Source organism: Amblyomma americanum, chromosome 7, assembly GCF_052857255.1.
Source record: "Amblyomma americanum isolate KBUSLIRL-KWMA chromosome 7, ASM5285725v1, whole genome shotgun sequence".
Lineage (NCBI taxonomy): Eukaryota > Metazoa > Arthropoda > Arachnida > Ixodida > Ixodidae > Amblyomma > Amblyomma americanum.
In genome coordinates this window covers 15182872-15198237 of record NC_135503.1, presented here as the reverse complement: position 1 = coordinate 15198237, position 15366 = coordinate 15182872, and the positions used below count along the sequence as shown (strand labels likewise).

Genomic DNA, 15366 nt, shown 5'->3' with positions numbered 1-15366 from the left:
AAAGGACACAAAGCTGAGGATTTCAGCCACACGCCGCTCTTAACCTGCCCTTTTTGCCTTAATCAAGCTAGCAACATCAGTAGGGAAGAGGAGACCTCGGATGAAAAAGATATTTAAGTCGGATAGAAGTAAAGGAAAAATGTTTATAGACCGCTTTCATCCAAACGGTCATTGTGGAAGACGCTCCTTTTGCTTAACATGTGAGATTCTTACCTTGTTTTGTCGCTGGTGCCATTAGCGTTGGAGCCGGATCCTTTTTCCTCCATTAATGCGGGCCTTCGCAGCACCTGTACTTCAAAATTTTATCCGCCGGAAGCTGTCGCCTGTCAAAAAAATTGATTACGTTAACATTAGTTAAGTGCTGCAAAAGATATTGAACAATATTTCTAAAGAAGCCAGGCAATGTATGCAAAGCCCCTGTTTTGAGCCCACAGAGAATGCTTGTTCTTTAACCTACTGTTAGGTTTTACTTTTTGAAAGAACGAACCAGGGCTACGTGGCCTTTCTGGAGTCATGAGCTAATTTGGTGAAAAATGCACGTGCTGTGTCTTCTACTGCTCTAAATTCTGCGCGTGGCGAAGGGGGTATTATCGAAGCCTTTAAAACACGCTCAAAACACTGTTCTTGATTTTTCAATGTACTGAATGCGCACATATTATAAATAACCAGCGTTGGAAGAGTGAACAAACAAAACAACGGGGCATTTAATTACTATCGCGAAGTTCCTCTTCTCAGTACATCCTTTTTTGTAAAGGACCCGTAGTATTGCGAAGGTAAACTACAGAGCTCGAATGCAAATAAGGGCCCAATGCAAATAAAGCGTAAAGCCCTCATTTCATTCTGGAATTAGATTCAATATAGAGCAGGATGAAACATCGGAGAAAAAAAAATTAAGGTAGTAGCATCTACTTGGAGGCGAGTCGATTTAGGTTTCCTTCAAATATTTAGGGCTTTCTGACGACTGATTTCTCTGCAAATACAATTTCTTTTGTTTGGTTCGTTTGACATTCCCCTCGGGGCTTAAAAACAAGCACACAATCCTCGCTGTCGCAGCTTTAGATCTTAATTATTTTGTCGAAAGCAGAAAAAAATATTTGAACTTCATTTTGCCTTGATTGTTATCGCGGCTTCAGTCCTGATTAGAGGATACCCTGAGAGTACACAAAGCAAGGTACTTTGATTACGAGATCAATCCGTTGAATATTCGGTAGATTTTTACTTCCCAGATAACAGAACGGGTTATGAGCCGTGAGGCAACGCCGAGCTCCGGAATCATTTCGACCTGCTTTCATTTACTAACGCATGAACGAAAATATAAGTTCGCGGGCGCTTTCTCATTCCCGTTCGAAAAGAAGCCGCCACAACCGGCATCGAACGCGCAAACCTTAGCCTCGGGGTTCTGGCATAGTAACTGAAACTCGCAACCACCGAGGCACCGCCACAGAACCTGATTTGAGGAATCGTCAGCTTTATGTCTAAGCAAAGAAATCTTCCCTGCATCTCCCACACCTTAATCACGTTCCAGCTGTTTTATCGCTTACCAGCCTAAGAAGGATTTATTGCCTGGGCAACAAGGTTATGGGTGCATGGCGAGTGGTGGTGACAATCCCTGTAAGGTTAAGGTTATCGCGTACACGCATGCAGTCGATTGCGAAACTCGTGACCACTCCTAACCCTCGTTTCCCCCGAGGCAGCAGCCGTCTGGAGCTGACGTGTCCCGAGGCGGGAGCGCGCGTTGTGAGTCGAATTAGCGCGCAAGAAAGCTGACCGGCCGTGAGCTTCGCCTCGCTGTTGCGGAAGATAGGGCGTCGTAAACAGGGCTTCGCTTGCGTGCTGATTGTTTCCGCCCCGCCGAGGTGCAAGCGTAGCAGCTCGCGAGAGCCTTTGTACGAAACACGCCGAGCGTCAGAAGACTGGGCATGATTACAGCATAATAAAATTCACCGAAGAAGTTATTGGTGCAGAATAGAAAAAATAATAAACAGAAACAAGGCGGGTAGCTCGGTCTGCGCTGCTTTGCAGTAATGGACTTGCGAAGCCTCGTTTTCTCTTCAGGTTTTGCGAGCAACCTTTCATAGCATACTATAGAGAACTTCTGCAGAAGCAAGAGCATAGATGTGTATTCGGAACAGAAATTGGGGCTGTTCGGTTATAATTGAGCAGAGCAGGCAATTTTCGGCGCATTATAACCAGACGACACAGAAGGAAGGATTCGCACATGACCGAAGTTGTACTATGAAATTAAAAGTTTATTGTAGCAAGGGCCTGCTCATTACAAGCTCACGCACGGAAGTTAGAAAATTAGAGGAGACACTTAAGCTCTGCCTTAAGAGTATGACGCGATAAATTTTAGTATGCTAACGCCCATATATGCGGAATTGGTCAGTCTATACTTTACGTTCATAAATCCGTGAGAGTCATCTTGCCTCTCTTGGCGCAGTGGTGCAGCGGTTAAGGGATGGTCCCACCATGTCAGGTGGTCCCAGCGGTGGTCCTTGTGCGACCAAGGTTGCGCTTCCCGAGCGAACAATCGTTGATTCAACTGCCACCTGCCATGGGAGGCAGTTTGCTCACTATACGGTGGACAGGCCACTATCGGGTGGACAGATTTTAAGTTGCTCTCTGGGGATCACCTGCCAAAGCCATGGTCGTGATTATTCGCTCACAACGCCGACAACGGCGACAGCGGATTTTCTGCTTAACGGGTCCTTTAAGCTGTGGCGTTAAAGGGCCCACAGAACCAGAACCAACCGGGCCACTTAGCCAACGCCAATTGATCAGTGTGCTCACACCTTCAAGAAACTACATGGCTCAGCTGCGCATCTAGAGATATAATGAGATAGTTTCATTGGGAATAACCTAGTTCAGGAACTCACGCAACTATCGGCCAGATTTAAGGATGCAAAACGCTTTGGTAATTTCAGGAAGTAGTAACACCAGCGGCAATGATGAACTATCGTGTACTTACCTACAAGCCGACTGTAAAGCTGCAATCTACTACAAAGGCTCTCCGCCACAGCTTGTGCTACAAGTTCCTGAGGATACCCAGTTCTTCCCAGCATTTTTGCCTCTATATCACGGGTTGTATTGGCTTGCACCATTGTATTAGGGCTCCAAGAGGACACCAAGAGGTCAAGACTCTCTCTACCAACTCCTAGTGAACGCAACTGAAGTTCGTAAATAGATTTCACAACATAACTGTAATGTCGTGAAATTTACTCCAAGTGGAGTCGTATTCGTTCCTTTACCTCCTGTCCTCCTCTTTTTGCGAAATTTCTAACCTTCCTCGAAAATGAACCGACTAGCCCGCAAGAACGTTCTGTGAAATATGCCCTTAGTCTGCATCTTTTTTCGCGACCTAAAAAGATGAGGCCACATAAAAATAAAAAAATTTACGAAGCTTCCTGCATCCTCAAATACGTTGATATCTGCGTGAGTCTGTTATCTACGCTGCACGCCAAGAGAAAAATACAATATTTGTACGTATGGATCTACTGTGTAGCCCCTTGAAGTATTCAACGCATTGGTATATGCACCTTTCTTAGGTTGTTCCTTTCATTCTTGTTCAGTGTGTTTCTTTTCCTACAGCCTCACATGCTTTTAAATGGCAGAGCACTGGTTGCGGTAAACATCGCATTCGAGAGTCCAGCGTTTCTCCCGTGTATTTCTCTCTTCTGTGTCTTTCTTTTAACGCGCCGAGGGCTCTGAGGACAAATTCATGTTGGCATATATCAATTAATTAGAGCGTTTTTATCAGAAAGAGGCTTTCATTAGAAAACGCACTCTTACAGCCTAGAAAAGAGCAAAAAAGAACGAAATACGGGTACCACGGTATAAGCGTCGGCGGCGGTTTTCACAACCACGCTTTGATGACGTCAATATTTCTTTTTTTGTATATGAAACTTTGGGGCTAGATCACACCAACGTTCGCTTTAAATAAGCGGTCATGGAGTGAATAACCATCTCGACGTCATCAGCAACGTCATGAGTTTGAATCTAATGACAGGAAAAATTTATTCTATTTGCACCTCTAGATTTCACAGCAGCATTTTGCTTCCGTACGGCGCCGACGCCCAATAAAGCTGAAAAAAATTACTTTATCAAAAGCAAAAATTGGATGAAGCAGTGCTCAGTGTCCCTTACGTTAGCAACGAACACTCTGCGTCCAGTGAGCACGCATGCGCATACGTCTGTTGTATTCGTTGTTTTGCAGTCTGGGCGTAAATGGGGTGGGAGACATGAAAACGGTTTGGTGATGTTCGCACTAAACGTTCCATCGTGCAACTTAGTAGCATCATTAGAAAATGTCAAGCGTAACCTTCCTTGACGCTAATGGCTACTTAGAGACTATTAACTTGCTTTCTTCCATCAGCTTGTCGTTAGCTTGGGCGTCGTTAGCGTTTCAGCCGTTTTATCCCGTGCATAGTAAAATCCTGTAGGCAGCGATGACCACAAAAACATGAATAGCATTTTCCTGGTACGCGTTAATTTGAAGTGGCTATAAGAAACATTGCAGCGTGTATGCGGGAGGATAACTGGCGCACGCAACGCCAGCTTTGGTTAAAGTGCATTGCCTCGCTACTTTCCGGCAGCATCAGCGGTCGAGACAGGTAAGGGGGTGATCACTTTCATCTGCTTAAGAGTGTTTGCTTCTTGCAATCCGTGGCGCTTCTGCCTGGAACGAACACCAAAAGGCGCCGCAGAAGCCGCGAGCCATGCACAGAAAAACCTACTGCTATGCAAAACAGCGGTGATGTGGTGGGTCGAGGCAGCCAATACTTGATACAGAAAGCAAAAATATTCATTCCATATGTCTATGTCGCTCTGTATACGTAACGAGAAATCTAACACCAACTACCGTCTTTCACCCGAACAAATTCTAAAATGCAATACGCCTTCGCAGGCTTGTACAGCTGTAAGGCATGAAAAACGGTTTCTGAGCCGAATTTCTGGTAACTGTTACACTTCATTTTTTAAGCTTGCACCAGAGCTTCTATTTTTAAACTTTTTTTATTTTTTGTTTGCGTAGATAAGACCCACTCCTTAGACCATTTTTTCAGCTGATTAACATTATTTGTGGGCTAATTTTAATATTACTAAGTTTTCTTTCCTGGCCCAGACGTTGAAGAACCAAAATTCAACCATGACATACTTAGCGTGGGACGCCCTTCTCAGCACATCGCATGGTTTTACGACAGCCTCCCGCGATGGAGGGAGCACCTGACGAGCATCACAGGGAGTGCAGAGCCCGGCAACGTCACGAAACGCTGTCGTCAGCGCTGATGAAGCTCCAGCGTGGCGTTTTACAAGCAGCGGCTTATAATCGTAGACGTTAGCTCAGAGCGCATTCAGTGAAGTGAGCCATGCTGTACCAGCGTTCTAGAGGGCGCCACGTAGCAGTCCCACGAAGATGTTGACAAGCTCTGAAGATAGAGCGCTGTGACTTGTATTGCTTCGCCCCTTCCTTTCTTTCTCGCTGGCTTGCTTCTTTGCTGATTTTACATATGCAAACGGTACCCGAACCAGCCTAGTTTATTTACTTTTACTACGACAACATCTTAGCAACTATGCTCCGTACGCTGTCCAAGTATAACGTATATGACTTAGGTAAATCGTATCTACCATAATCAAAGAAGAAATGCTTCAACGCGGTGTTCTTATCAAGCACGTCTGCACAATAACTGAGATGTAGAAGTGCTGAATATGATCGCACCAATAACTCGGCTCTAAGTAGGCCGAAACACAGAGTGATTGTACCCACTTTCATTCCTAGGAAATTTTCTCGGGAGAAATTTATTCCGCTTCATGTAATTTTGGTTTTCACCGACACTGCAAGTAGAACTTAGGCGAATGCCGGGTTGCGTGTCTTCCTCCCGGACACTCGCATCGCGGTGTTGCGTACTCTAATGTGTGCGAGCTCCAGGTCACTCCTTGATTTCGTAATCATATTTAGTAAATTCATTAATTCAGTTATAATTTACTATTAGTTTATCTTGATACCAGCACTGATAAACGGATGCCATCTACTTCAATTAGAGTAGCCGAGCACATTTCAAACTTGGTTATTATTTTGAGGCTGCACTGAACATGTTTCTTTTTTTGTTTGCCCATTGTCAGCCAGATTCCCCGTTATTTAATTATGATTTCTGTTTATTAAATTCATGTTTGTTTTATAACGAGAAAAACAGAGAGATTGAACAAGGTCCCCCGGCAGCTTGTTGCCATACAGAGGTGCTCCACCGTTGCAGACGTGACCTAATGCTGCACTTAACACCGTGTCCATTGGCTGACGACCTCTATACGACACGGCACAGTTCCTGAGAGCACGCGAAGTCAGCAGCCTCACGTCAGCGAGCAGATAAAAACGCTGCTAAGGAATCTCAGTGAAAGCGTTGACCGTTGAAGAAGAAAGCAACGAGGAATGGACTGAGCTAGAATTTCAAAGAATACAACAATAGAACTGCATGCACTGATTTAAAGAGAAAGCAGCACAGCAGGAAAAAAAAGTAAATCGGAATGTGGACAAAAACGCGCGTAAGACGGCAAGAAACTTTGTCAGGTCGCGAAGTGATAGGAACCCACAAAAAAGAGCGCCAGAGAATGGAGACACACAGGAAAAAGAAACCCATTTATCACGTTCTCCCAAAGATCTCCGCTGCTGATGCTCTCTGCTACGACCGAGTAGGAGGTTCGGCTTCACGGAGAAGCTTGAAAGGGGAGAGGGGAAGCGTGCTTTTTTCGGCATTCCTCGCAGTGCACGGGGAGCCCTGTTCACCCTTGCTCGCAGCGCTTTCCGACCAATCCCTTTTTATACGCTTTCTTCCTCCTTGACGCAGGGAGGACAGCAAAAGGTGCTACGCACACCGCGTTTCTTTCTCGAAGCACGTTTCCTTCTCTCGTTCTTCTTCTTCTTATCATTTTATTGCGCCCGGAGGCCTGACGCTGGAGGCGGCCGCGTTAGACGAGACGTGTCGAGCCAATACAGTGCCTTCGAAGTGCACGCGCGCGCTCGCACCCTCTGCCTCGCCGCCCGGCGGGCCAGCGTATACGTCGAACGGGCTGGTCAGGGCTGCGAGCGATACGCACAGAAACGCCGCCGCCGCCGCTGTTCCCGCTGCTGTGACGCTGTGCTGGCGTTTGCTGCACTCCGGAAGTGGGCCATATTTTGTATCGGGGGCCGCGAAATAACAAGAAATTCGAAGGGCAACCAGATTTCTTCTTCTCCACTTGCCTCTCTTCGCAGAAAAAAAAAAACCCTCGCTCTCTTCTCTCGTGAATGGTGGCGCTCTTCCGACACATCCGTGTTGACGTGTTGCTCTCCTTCCACCCCCTCCATCCCCCACTCCACCCTTCCTTCTCTCCCACCCCACTGTCGTCTCTTTCGCTCGCGTGGAATCGTGGTGCGTTTGTTGTTTTCGGCTGGCAACAAGGCGCTGAGCGGCGTAGCTGGAACGACGTGCGCGAGTGTCTCCCTCTCCTTCCAGTAAAGAAAAAAAAAGAGTAACAGAAAGAACGAAGAAAGAATAGGGAGAGAAGGGAGGTGGGAACGGCGAAGAACGACCATATACTGGCAGACCACGTTTCCCTGGACCTTGGGACGAAAAAAAAAATGAACAAACGGAGCGCCGTGCCGCGGCTTTTATATTGCACGTCGCGGGCATCATTTCTCGCTATATATTATTCGTCTCTTTGTTGAGGCGCGGGCACTTTGTCTTGCAACGGGTGGACCGAAGGGAAGATGGGAAGCAACCGGCGAGGCGAAGAAAGCGCGTGCATTCTTTGGTGCTTTCATCCTCGGGTACCAACGGAGGGGGGGGGGGGGGGGGGGATTTTTGTTTTAGTTTACTCCTTTTCATCTTAAGTTCTCCACTCGTTGTGTCCCCTAACTCTCTCTCTCTCTCGCTGCTTCCGCGTCTGTTGTTATCAGTCATCCGTATTCTTTCTCGGAGACAGGCTCGATGTCACGCTCAGTCATCCTTTTTTACTTTCCTGCTTTGATGGTTTTTAATCTCGCGTTACTAACCTTTTCGTGGTTTTTCGGAAGTCGTCCCTCTAGAGACATGCGCTGCGGACCGCATCTCGGTTCCAGTTCTCTTGGTCAGCGCGTGTATAATCCTCGACTCGGTTTGAATGTGGAAACGTTAGTCTCGTCCCCAAGGCCGCCACTCGGAGCGGGCTCATCTCCATGTTATGGGTATATCTCACATGGCGATGAATGTTGAGCGAGAGTGCGTGTCTGTAGATGTTTATTTTTTTCCTTTTATTATGCCACTTTTCGCTTTTATTTGTTCCTGGTTTTGCCGCTTCTTCTCACTTGTCATCGACGGAATCATACTCGCAGAATTCATGCAAGCTGCTCAAGTTATGGACCCGACGCGTGACAAGGCGACCGCTGGCGATCATGAATCTTTAATACTTTCATGGTCAGAAAGCTACATCTCGCATTATGTGATCTGAACATGTCAAGTAAACGACGAAAGATTCACAAAAGACGCATACTACTTTCATAATTTTTTATCCTGCTCTTAGAATACTACGACTGCTGAAGCCCGCCGTTTCGAATTACCGGTGATGATTATTGCAGCCTCTCACTGAGAATTCCCAGAATGGGAGGGTTTCTCACTATCGATATTTCCATCGACTTATTTCTGAATAAGCTTGCAAAGCCCATGAGCTTAAATGTTTCCGTGCAATGCTATTCAATAACAGTCATGCTTCGGTGACTTGGGTACAAGTGCGAAATTTTAAGTCGTTGCTTCAATTTGTAAAGACCGTATTTAAGCAGGTTTTTTATACAATCGGTCTTTCCAGTGCCCATAAGTGTTCGAGTTAGATTAGGATGAACGAGTACAAGTAGTCACGTTCGTTCAGAGCGAGGCACTGTGTCTGATTCAAAATTGAATAGCTTTTTCCAACAGCTGGTAAATTTCTTCAAACGTGAAGTGGAGCTTGAAAGCTTTGAACTGTTAATGCAATTCTTCGGGCAAGAAGCAAGTTGGATCGATCCAAATGCACACTTACAAAGTCAGCTCACTGATGACGTTCACTTCATCAATAACTTACAGTCGGAAGAATTCCTCACAGCACTTCCGACGTTTATATCCTAGGAGAAAGTAAAGACGGCCTTCTGTGGAAGCGATAAAGTTCCCCTCTCACGACAAATAATGCTGTCAAAATACCTTGACAGAACTGCGAGAGTAAAACTAAAACGAGCTTGCTCAGTCTTTCACGAAAGTTCTCGAGGATAGTGGTTCATACGATAAAACAACTCCAAGTGTCAGTTTAATACTGATGGGGTGTAAAAAGCTACAAGAATAAAATGTAGTAACACGTCTTGAGCAAGCTCGAAATGAGCTTTGAGAATTTTAAGATTTTAGGAAGCATGGCACAAAACGAATAAAGAAGCGTGTTTTAGTTGATGTAGGAACTTCGTACCGTTCTGGCGATGAGCTGGAAAGAGTTTGGACAGGAGTGAACAGGACTAAAAAAATAATTAGATATTCAGTTCGAGTGAAAGCAATTTAGGCGCGGCTACTTCTTGAATTCCAATGGCCACTTTTTTTTCATAGCTTTTTGACCTTTAATTCTAAACTTTCCTGTCTACACAACGGATCTAACAGAAAGAAGCTCCTGGACGAAGACTTCAAAAAATACGTAACGAAATTGAACCTACATACTATTTACCAGCGCAAGGATATTCTTAAGGATTCTTAAGGATATTCTTAAAGCACTACTTCACGAGGTCAAACCGGCTCACAGGTTTGTGTGATGCTTGACCTTGAAGGTGACCTTGGGCAAACTATAAATAAATAATGTTGCCGTGAGTGGGATTTCAACCCGCGGTGGCAAGTACAGATCAGCTTCGCTGGCCACTGCACGAGAATACCGACCTATCGCGGCAGCCGATCGCGCCTCGTGCTAAACCTCAACGCACACTCACGCTGTGTATTAAGCATCGTCTTCTTCATCACCTAACAGTACTATTTAGTTAAAAATAGTGCTTTGAGCTATATGGCGGCAGTGACAGAAAGATGCGCGCTGCATGCTTTCGCGTGGACGACGTTGAGGCAGAAACATGGCACGAGAGCAAAACGCGTTGGTGCTTACAACATTGTTGCAGAAAAGCGGCACCGGAGCACAGGCCACCGACGTATACATTGAGTGAATTGGCACTGAGGATGAAAAGTTGAAGACGCGCGTAACAGGTTCCCTGGATGAATGGAAACTTCAATCGCGCTTTCAGGTTCGTGGAAGTGGTGTCCACCTGCAAAAAAACTGCTTTCCCACAATATTTCATGCTTACCCATGCTAAATCACCAGCCAATATTTTTATGTTTAGTTTTCGTCAATTCTGCTCAGCGAACCATGAATTTTGGGGGGTAGAATTGAAACCTTTTATGCAGGCTGTGCCCGCTTTAGGGTTCAAAATTTAACTTGAAATTTTGTTAAATGGACGTTACTCTTAAAATTCATTTGCGTTTTTATCTGATTGAAACACATCGCATTGTTCATAGAAGCCTACATTTTTAACAATAGTAGCAAAGCTTTTAACAAAAGATATAATTAGTTATGCTACTTCGTTGGTAACAGGGCGCTTGTTGAAAAAGTGTTTGCAAAAAAATTTTGATTACACCATGAGATTGGTGCTTGCGCCTTTACTACAGGCTTGATGGGCTTGAGCTCCGCTGGCGGCGTGACACAATAGATAGGCTTTGAGCACGCATCAATGTACTGCAGAAAATTTTGTTGCTTCCAGTATGTCTCATCGTTCAGTATGTGGGTACAGTTGGATGCTGCTTATCGACGCACGATGGCACTGACTACGTTTTACCCAGAAAAGCCAAAAAGCGTCAGGCACAGCCCTGCTTGCGACCACTAGTCAAAGTGCGCTGAATTACCAAATTTTGTTCTTAGAGAGTTTTTCGAGGTTTCCTGCAATTATTTGCTAGTGCAGGAAATTGAAATCTTAGCACCCATTTCGGACTATCGCTTTGATCTTTCTTTTGTTTTCGTGTCGGACGTTGTTAACAGTGTAGGCATTTTTATTAAAATGCACAACTAGGCCAAGGTTGTTGTCAGCGTGAACATAGCGCTTCGATAATGATTTGTGCTTAAATGCATCTTCGTATGACATTATACATTTTGTCCACCGTCATCAACAACAGTGCCAGTTAATGCAGTTGCAGAAGTCTCCGTAGGTATAGGAGGTAGAACTCTCCCAAAAGAAATCAAGTGATTTTTTTTTCTTGCACTACCGATATACATGATCAAACCAAAACAACAATTTTTTTTGTGGTAAGCATAAGAGATTAGGCAATAATTTGTAAACAAAAGGTGTGCTTTTAAACTTTAAGTCCTTGGGAAGAAACATCTGAAAAACTAATCCCCAACTCTACATGCAATAGCGATATAAACGACGTACAAGAATAATAAAAGCTTTTACTTAGTAGCGCTATGCATTTAAACTCCCAAAAAGCTCGCCGTTTATTAATGAGATCATGTAACAAAATGTTATCTCACATATATACGAGGGTTGTACCTGAAGTAAGCAAAAGTTGACATAACGTCTTAATGACCTGATATACGTCTCTCAAACTCCATGTGTTTCTAGAGAAACTGTTCTTCTAAATACCCATTCCTTTCTATTTGCATGTAACTAGCGGATTTTTTGTAGGTAACTAATGAATATTTTTTACTGCGTGTATAGGTGATGGATTCCGAGGAGGAGCATAAAGATTTTGACAACGAGAAGATGCAGGCTGTCCTACATCTGCAGTGCGCAACTGAGTGTTTACGTAGATGACCCCGCCAACAAGAGCAATGTGCTTAAATGAATTAATAAGTTTAAACAAGGAATACCAACGTTGAAGACAAACCATGCACTGGGACAACATCAACAGTGACACGAATGGTCAGCGAGTAGACTGTCGGTTTTATATACCGCTTTTAATTGAGGCTGCATTGAGCAGTACGTTTGTATTGGAAAACAGTTGATCTACGATCATGTTGAAACGAAATGACGTACATAAATCCATACAAAAATTACACCAACTTTTGAATCACTTTCGGTACAACCCTCCTATAAGAGCGGCTGCGCAAATCCAGGAACATTAACATCTTACGCCTCAACTGATATCATCTTAAAATTTAGTTTAATGCTTTCAATAGGGTTTTCGCTTTGGTTGCCTTTGCAGCACCTTGGGTCTTAATGTATATGTTTACGTAACGACTGATTTCATTAACACATTTAAACACAATAATTGGGTTCAGCTACTGCACTGCTCGATTTTATGCCGTCTAAAGTTGAAAAAGAAAAGAAACTTATGCTCTTAGGCTAGCTCGAAAACTTTAGAATCGATAACACTCCAATTGGATGCTCTGAATAAAGGGTTTAAAAGTTTTGTCAATTCAGTTCAGTTCCCGGGGTCTCATAGGACAGGACAGCGCCCATCCTGTCTGTCTTTCTGTGTGGTTTGTGTCAAACTTATCGCTGTTTTTGTAGCGATAGCTACACTACGCCACCTCTTCGAGCCTTCAGCGTGGCCACCGTGGACACGCCTGGTCACGTGGTTGGTCACGTGATCAGCCACGTGGTTGTTGACGTGGTGAGGAGCAGCTGCTGCTGCCGGTGGTGAGGCGCGCCGGCGAAACCGAGCTGCAACAACTGTGCGCATGCGCCGTGTCAAGTGGGACGAAGATGGAGGAGAGCGCCCAGCGAAACGTTGCGGCGAAAGACCGACTTTGCGATTCGACTGAGCGAGTCGCACTCGGCCAGCTGTAGCTATCGCGTCACTTCAGGTTTAACCAGAGCTAAACCACAGCCAGTTTTACGCTTGTTAGACAACGTTCCACCAACTATACCATCAAGAGGTACTGTTAAACTCATAGGAGAGTGAGGCTTAATCTTTTACTGTCCAGTGTCGTGAGGTCGCGACATACTGTTTACACGCCATGTTCTTATTATTACAAGCATCTTGGATGCAAAGTTTGATGTCGAAATGTTGGGAGCACTCAGAACTTGCCAGACAAACTATTTGGCACCACTGAGAGCATGCAATGTGAATGAAAAAAGGGAGGCAAATGAGCGACTTCCAGCCAGCACCCTACAACTCCTCGATTCTAACTTTCTTTTAATAATTTTTAGGAGGCAATCAGGAAAACATTTGTCGAATGAAAAGAAATTTACTCTCTGTCGGCCTTCGAGTTGTTTTGAAGTCTTCTGCTTGGCCTTTCACACAACTCAGATAGATACGTCAAATCGACCACATAATAATTATTGCTAATTGACGACGTGCCGATTTCTCAAATTAAAGCGCTTTTAAAAAAAAAATTGAGATTGACGTTTGAATGTAGATTCATAGCTAGCACAATGTGGATGTAATGATTTTTTTTCTTGATTCCTTCACAATTTCTACATTACATGTTTAAATATGTCACCGTACGAGAACGGCTCTTCAAATCTGACTTATAATTGCATTTTGTTTTTCAGTGTGTCATATCAGATGAGGCGTGGTCTTGTCCCTTGAAGAGACAACTAAAACGTCTCTAATAAACCGTTTTACAGGATAACCTCATACGTTACGTCGATCGCTTTTCATATACTTTACACTGGAATCCACTTGTTCTATACCACAACATCACTCGTTTACTATATTTTGTTGCACAAAAATTGCCCGGCGTTCCGAAAGCCGCGTCAACAGATTAGGAGCTTAGTTCACTAAGCTGTTCTCACGTGAGAATGGCTCACAGCTGGCGGGTACCATTATAATAGGTACGGGTACCCTGTAGTCACAATAGCTAAAGGTAAGATAAGGTAAGGTAAGGTAAGAATGGAATAGACCTTTATTTACATCACTATACATGACGTAGGAGGCCTGCAGAAAAAGCTGCCAGTAGCCAGCTTGACAGGGCCGCAGGCATTGGCAGTACTCAGTGGAGATAAGTAGCACCTAAGTCATAACAAAAGAAATCGCGGGAACAGTGAATGAAAGAAGACGAGGTGCATACATGCTAACTGAAAAGTGGCATTACATGCAACTACTTTTCATGAAAAAAAGAAAGAAAACAAGAAATAAGGTATAATTCATAATCCACGTACCATCGGGCAAGTGCTGATTGGGCGAAGCTGCCATTAATCCTCGGGCAATATTCAAATATGAGTGTCTATGTGAACTCGGCCTGGCCTACGAATTTCTGGCACCTGCTTCAACTTCTAAAAACTGCACGGCTTTCAGTGCAAAGAAATGTACAGTCAGGCCGGAATAAATCTCGAACACGCATATGTCATATTTTTCTGCTTTGCTGAGCGACATTCGTTTAGAACCGGCTTATGAATATGTAGTATACTTCGGTCGACCTTCTACAGAGAAACAAGAATCATGCTAGCTGTATACTGCGACATAAAGTAGACAGGTAAAATATTTTGCTTTGTTGGCATGCGCTGCTCACGTTTCGTTCCAGTCTGACTGCACCTACACACACACCTGCAGGGACTTCTAGCAACAAGTGCAGTGGCAGGCATGTATTGCAAGGCTTGTCCGAATGGTATCCAGCAAAGATCTCAGCCCCATCTTCAAGAGCCAACTGCGTCTTCATTTTTATTACGCTCAACTGCTGAAATTCACTGCGCAGCTAAAACGAATTCATATATTCCCCTAAAAAATTCTGATGTATGCCACGTGCGTCTACGTCACAACTTCCAATCTGAGGTTCTGGCTTCATGCGATGACTAAATATTTTCCATCCGCAAGTTCGCGCGCAAGCAAGAAAGAGAAAAAAATATAGAGGCATAGGCCTACACCGGAAGTTGCGTTTGCGAAGACCGCATTTAAATTTCCCGTCGGCCACCCTGTGTGGTGTTGCACTGGCGCAGGTGCGAGGCCGCAGATGCGGTGACGGTGTTCATCTCGATCAACGGCCAGCGAGACAAGGTGGACAACTTCTGCGGCAGCGACGTACCCAACCAGGTCATGTCGACGGGCCGGAACCTGACGCTCGAGTTCCGCTCCCTGCAGAGTCCGGGAAACTCCACGGCGCGGGGCTTCCGGGCTGCGTACCAGTTCGTGACAGGTGCGTACACATCTCCTTCGAGAAGCGGCGGCTGTCAAACGCCGGGACTCACAACGGTATAGGAAGGACTGAGGCGCGAGAGAAAAAGTTTGAGAATTCGCTGTTGACATAGATGAGTAAGGCTGGACATACTACCCCTAGTGCATGAGTCGGCTTAAGCGCTGCCTCCGAGCACACACACCGACCTAAAAGAGCCAAGGCGTACAGAAGGAACGCTCGTTGGTTTTGTATTTTGAACACGCCTGTTTTTTTTTTCTATCACCTCAATAACATAAAATGTTCTAGCGACAGCACTGA

The 15366-nt window shown here is 44.9% G+C and overlaps 1 protein-coding gene and 1 long non-coding RNA gene across 2 annotated transcripts in view; one reads left to right on the top strand and one right to left on the bottom strand.

Moving 5' to 3' along the window:
* Positions 1 to 15366, bottom strand: part of LOC144098545 (uncharacterized) — a 312011-nt gene that overhangs the window by 253586 nt on the left and 43059 nt on the right. The window contains exon 2 of the long non-coding RNA XR_013307200.1: positions 214 to 323. This is a non-coding gene — a long non-coding RNA (uncharacterized LOC144098545). The remainder of the gene's footprint in view (positions 1 to 213; positions 324 to 15366) is intronic.
* Positions 1 to 15366, top strand: part of LOC144098544 (suppressor of lurcher protein 1-like) — a 126527-nt gene that overhangs the window by 96176 nt on the left and 14985 nt on the right. Inside the window, exon 10 of the mRNA XM_077631273.1 lies at positions 14873 to 15069. Coding sequence (XP_077487399.1) covers positions 14873 to 15069 — 197 coding nt within the window. The remainder of the gene's footprint in view (positions 1 to 14872; positions 15070 to 15366) is intronic.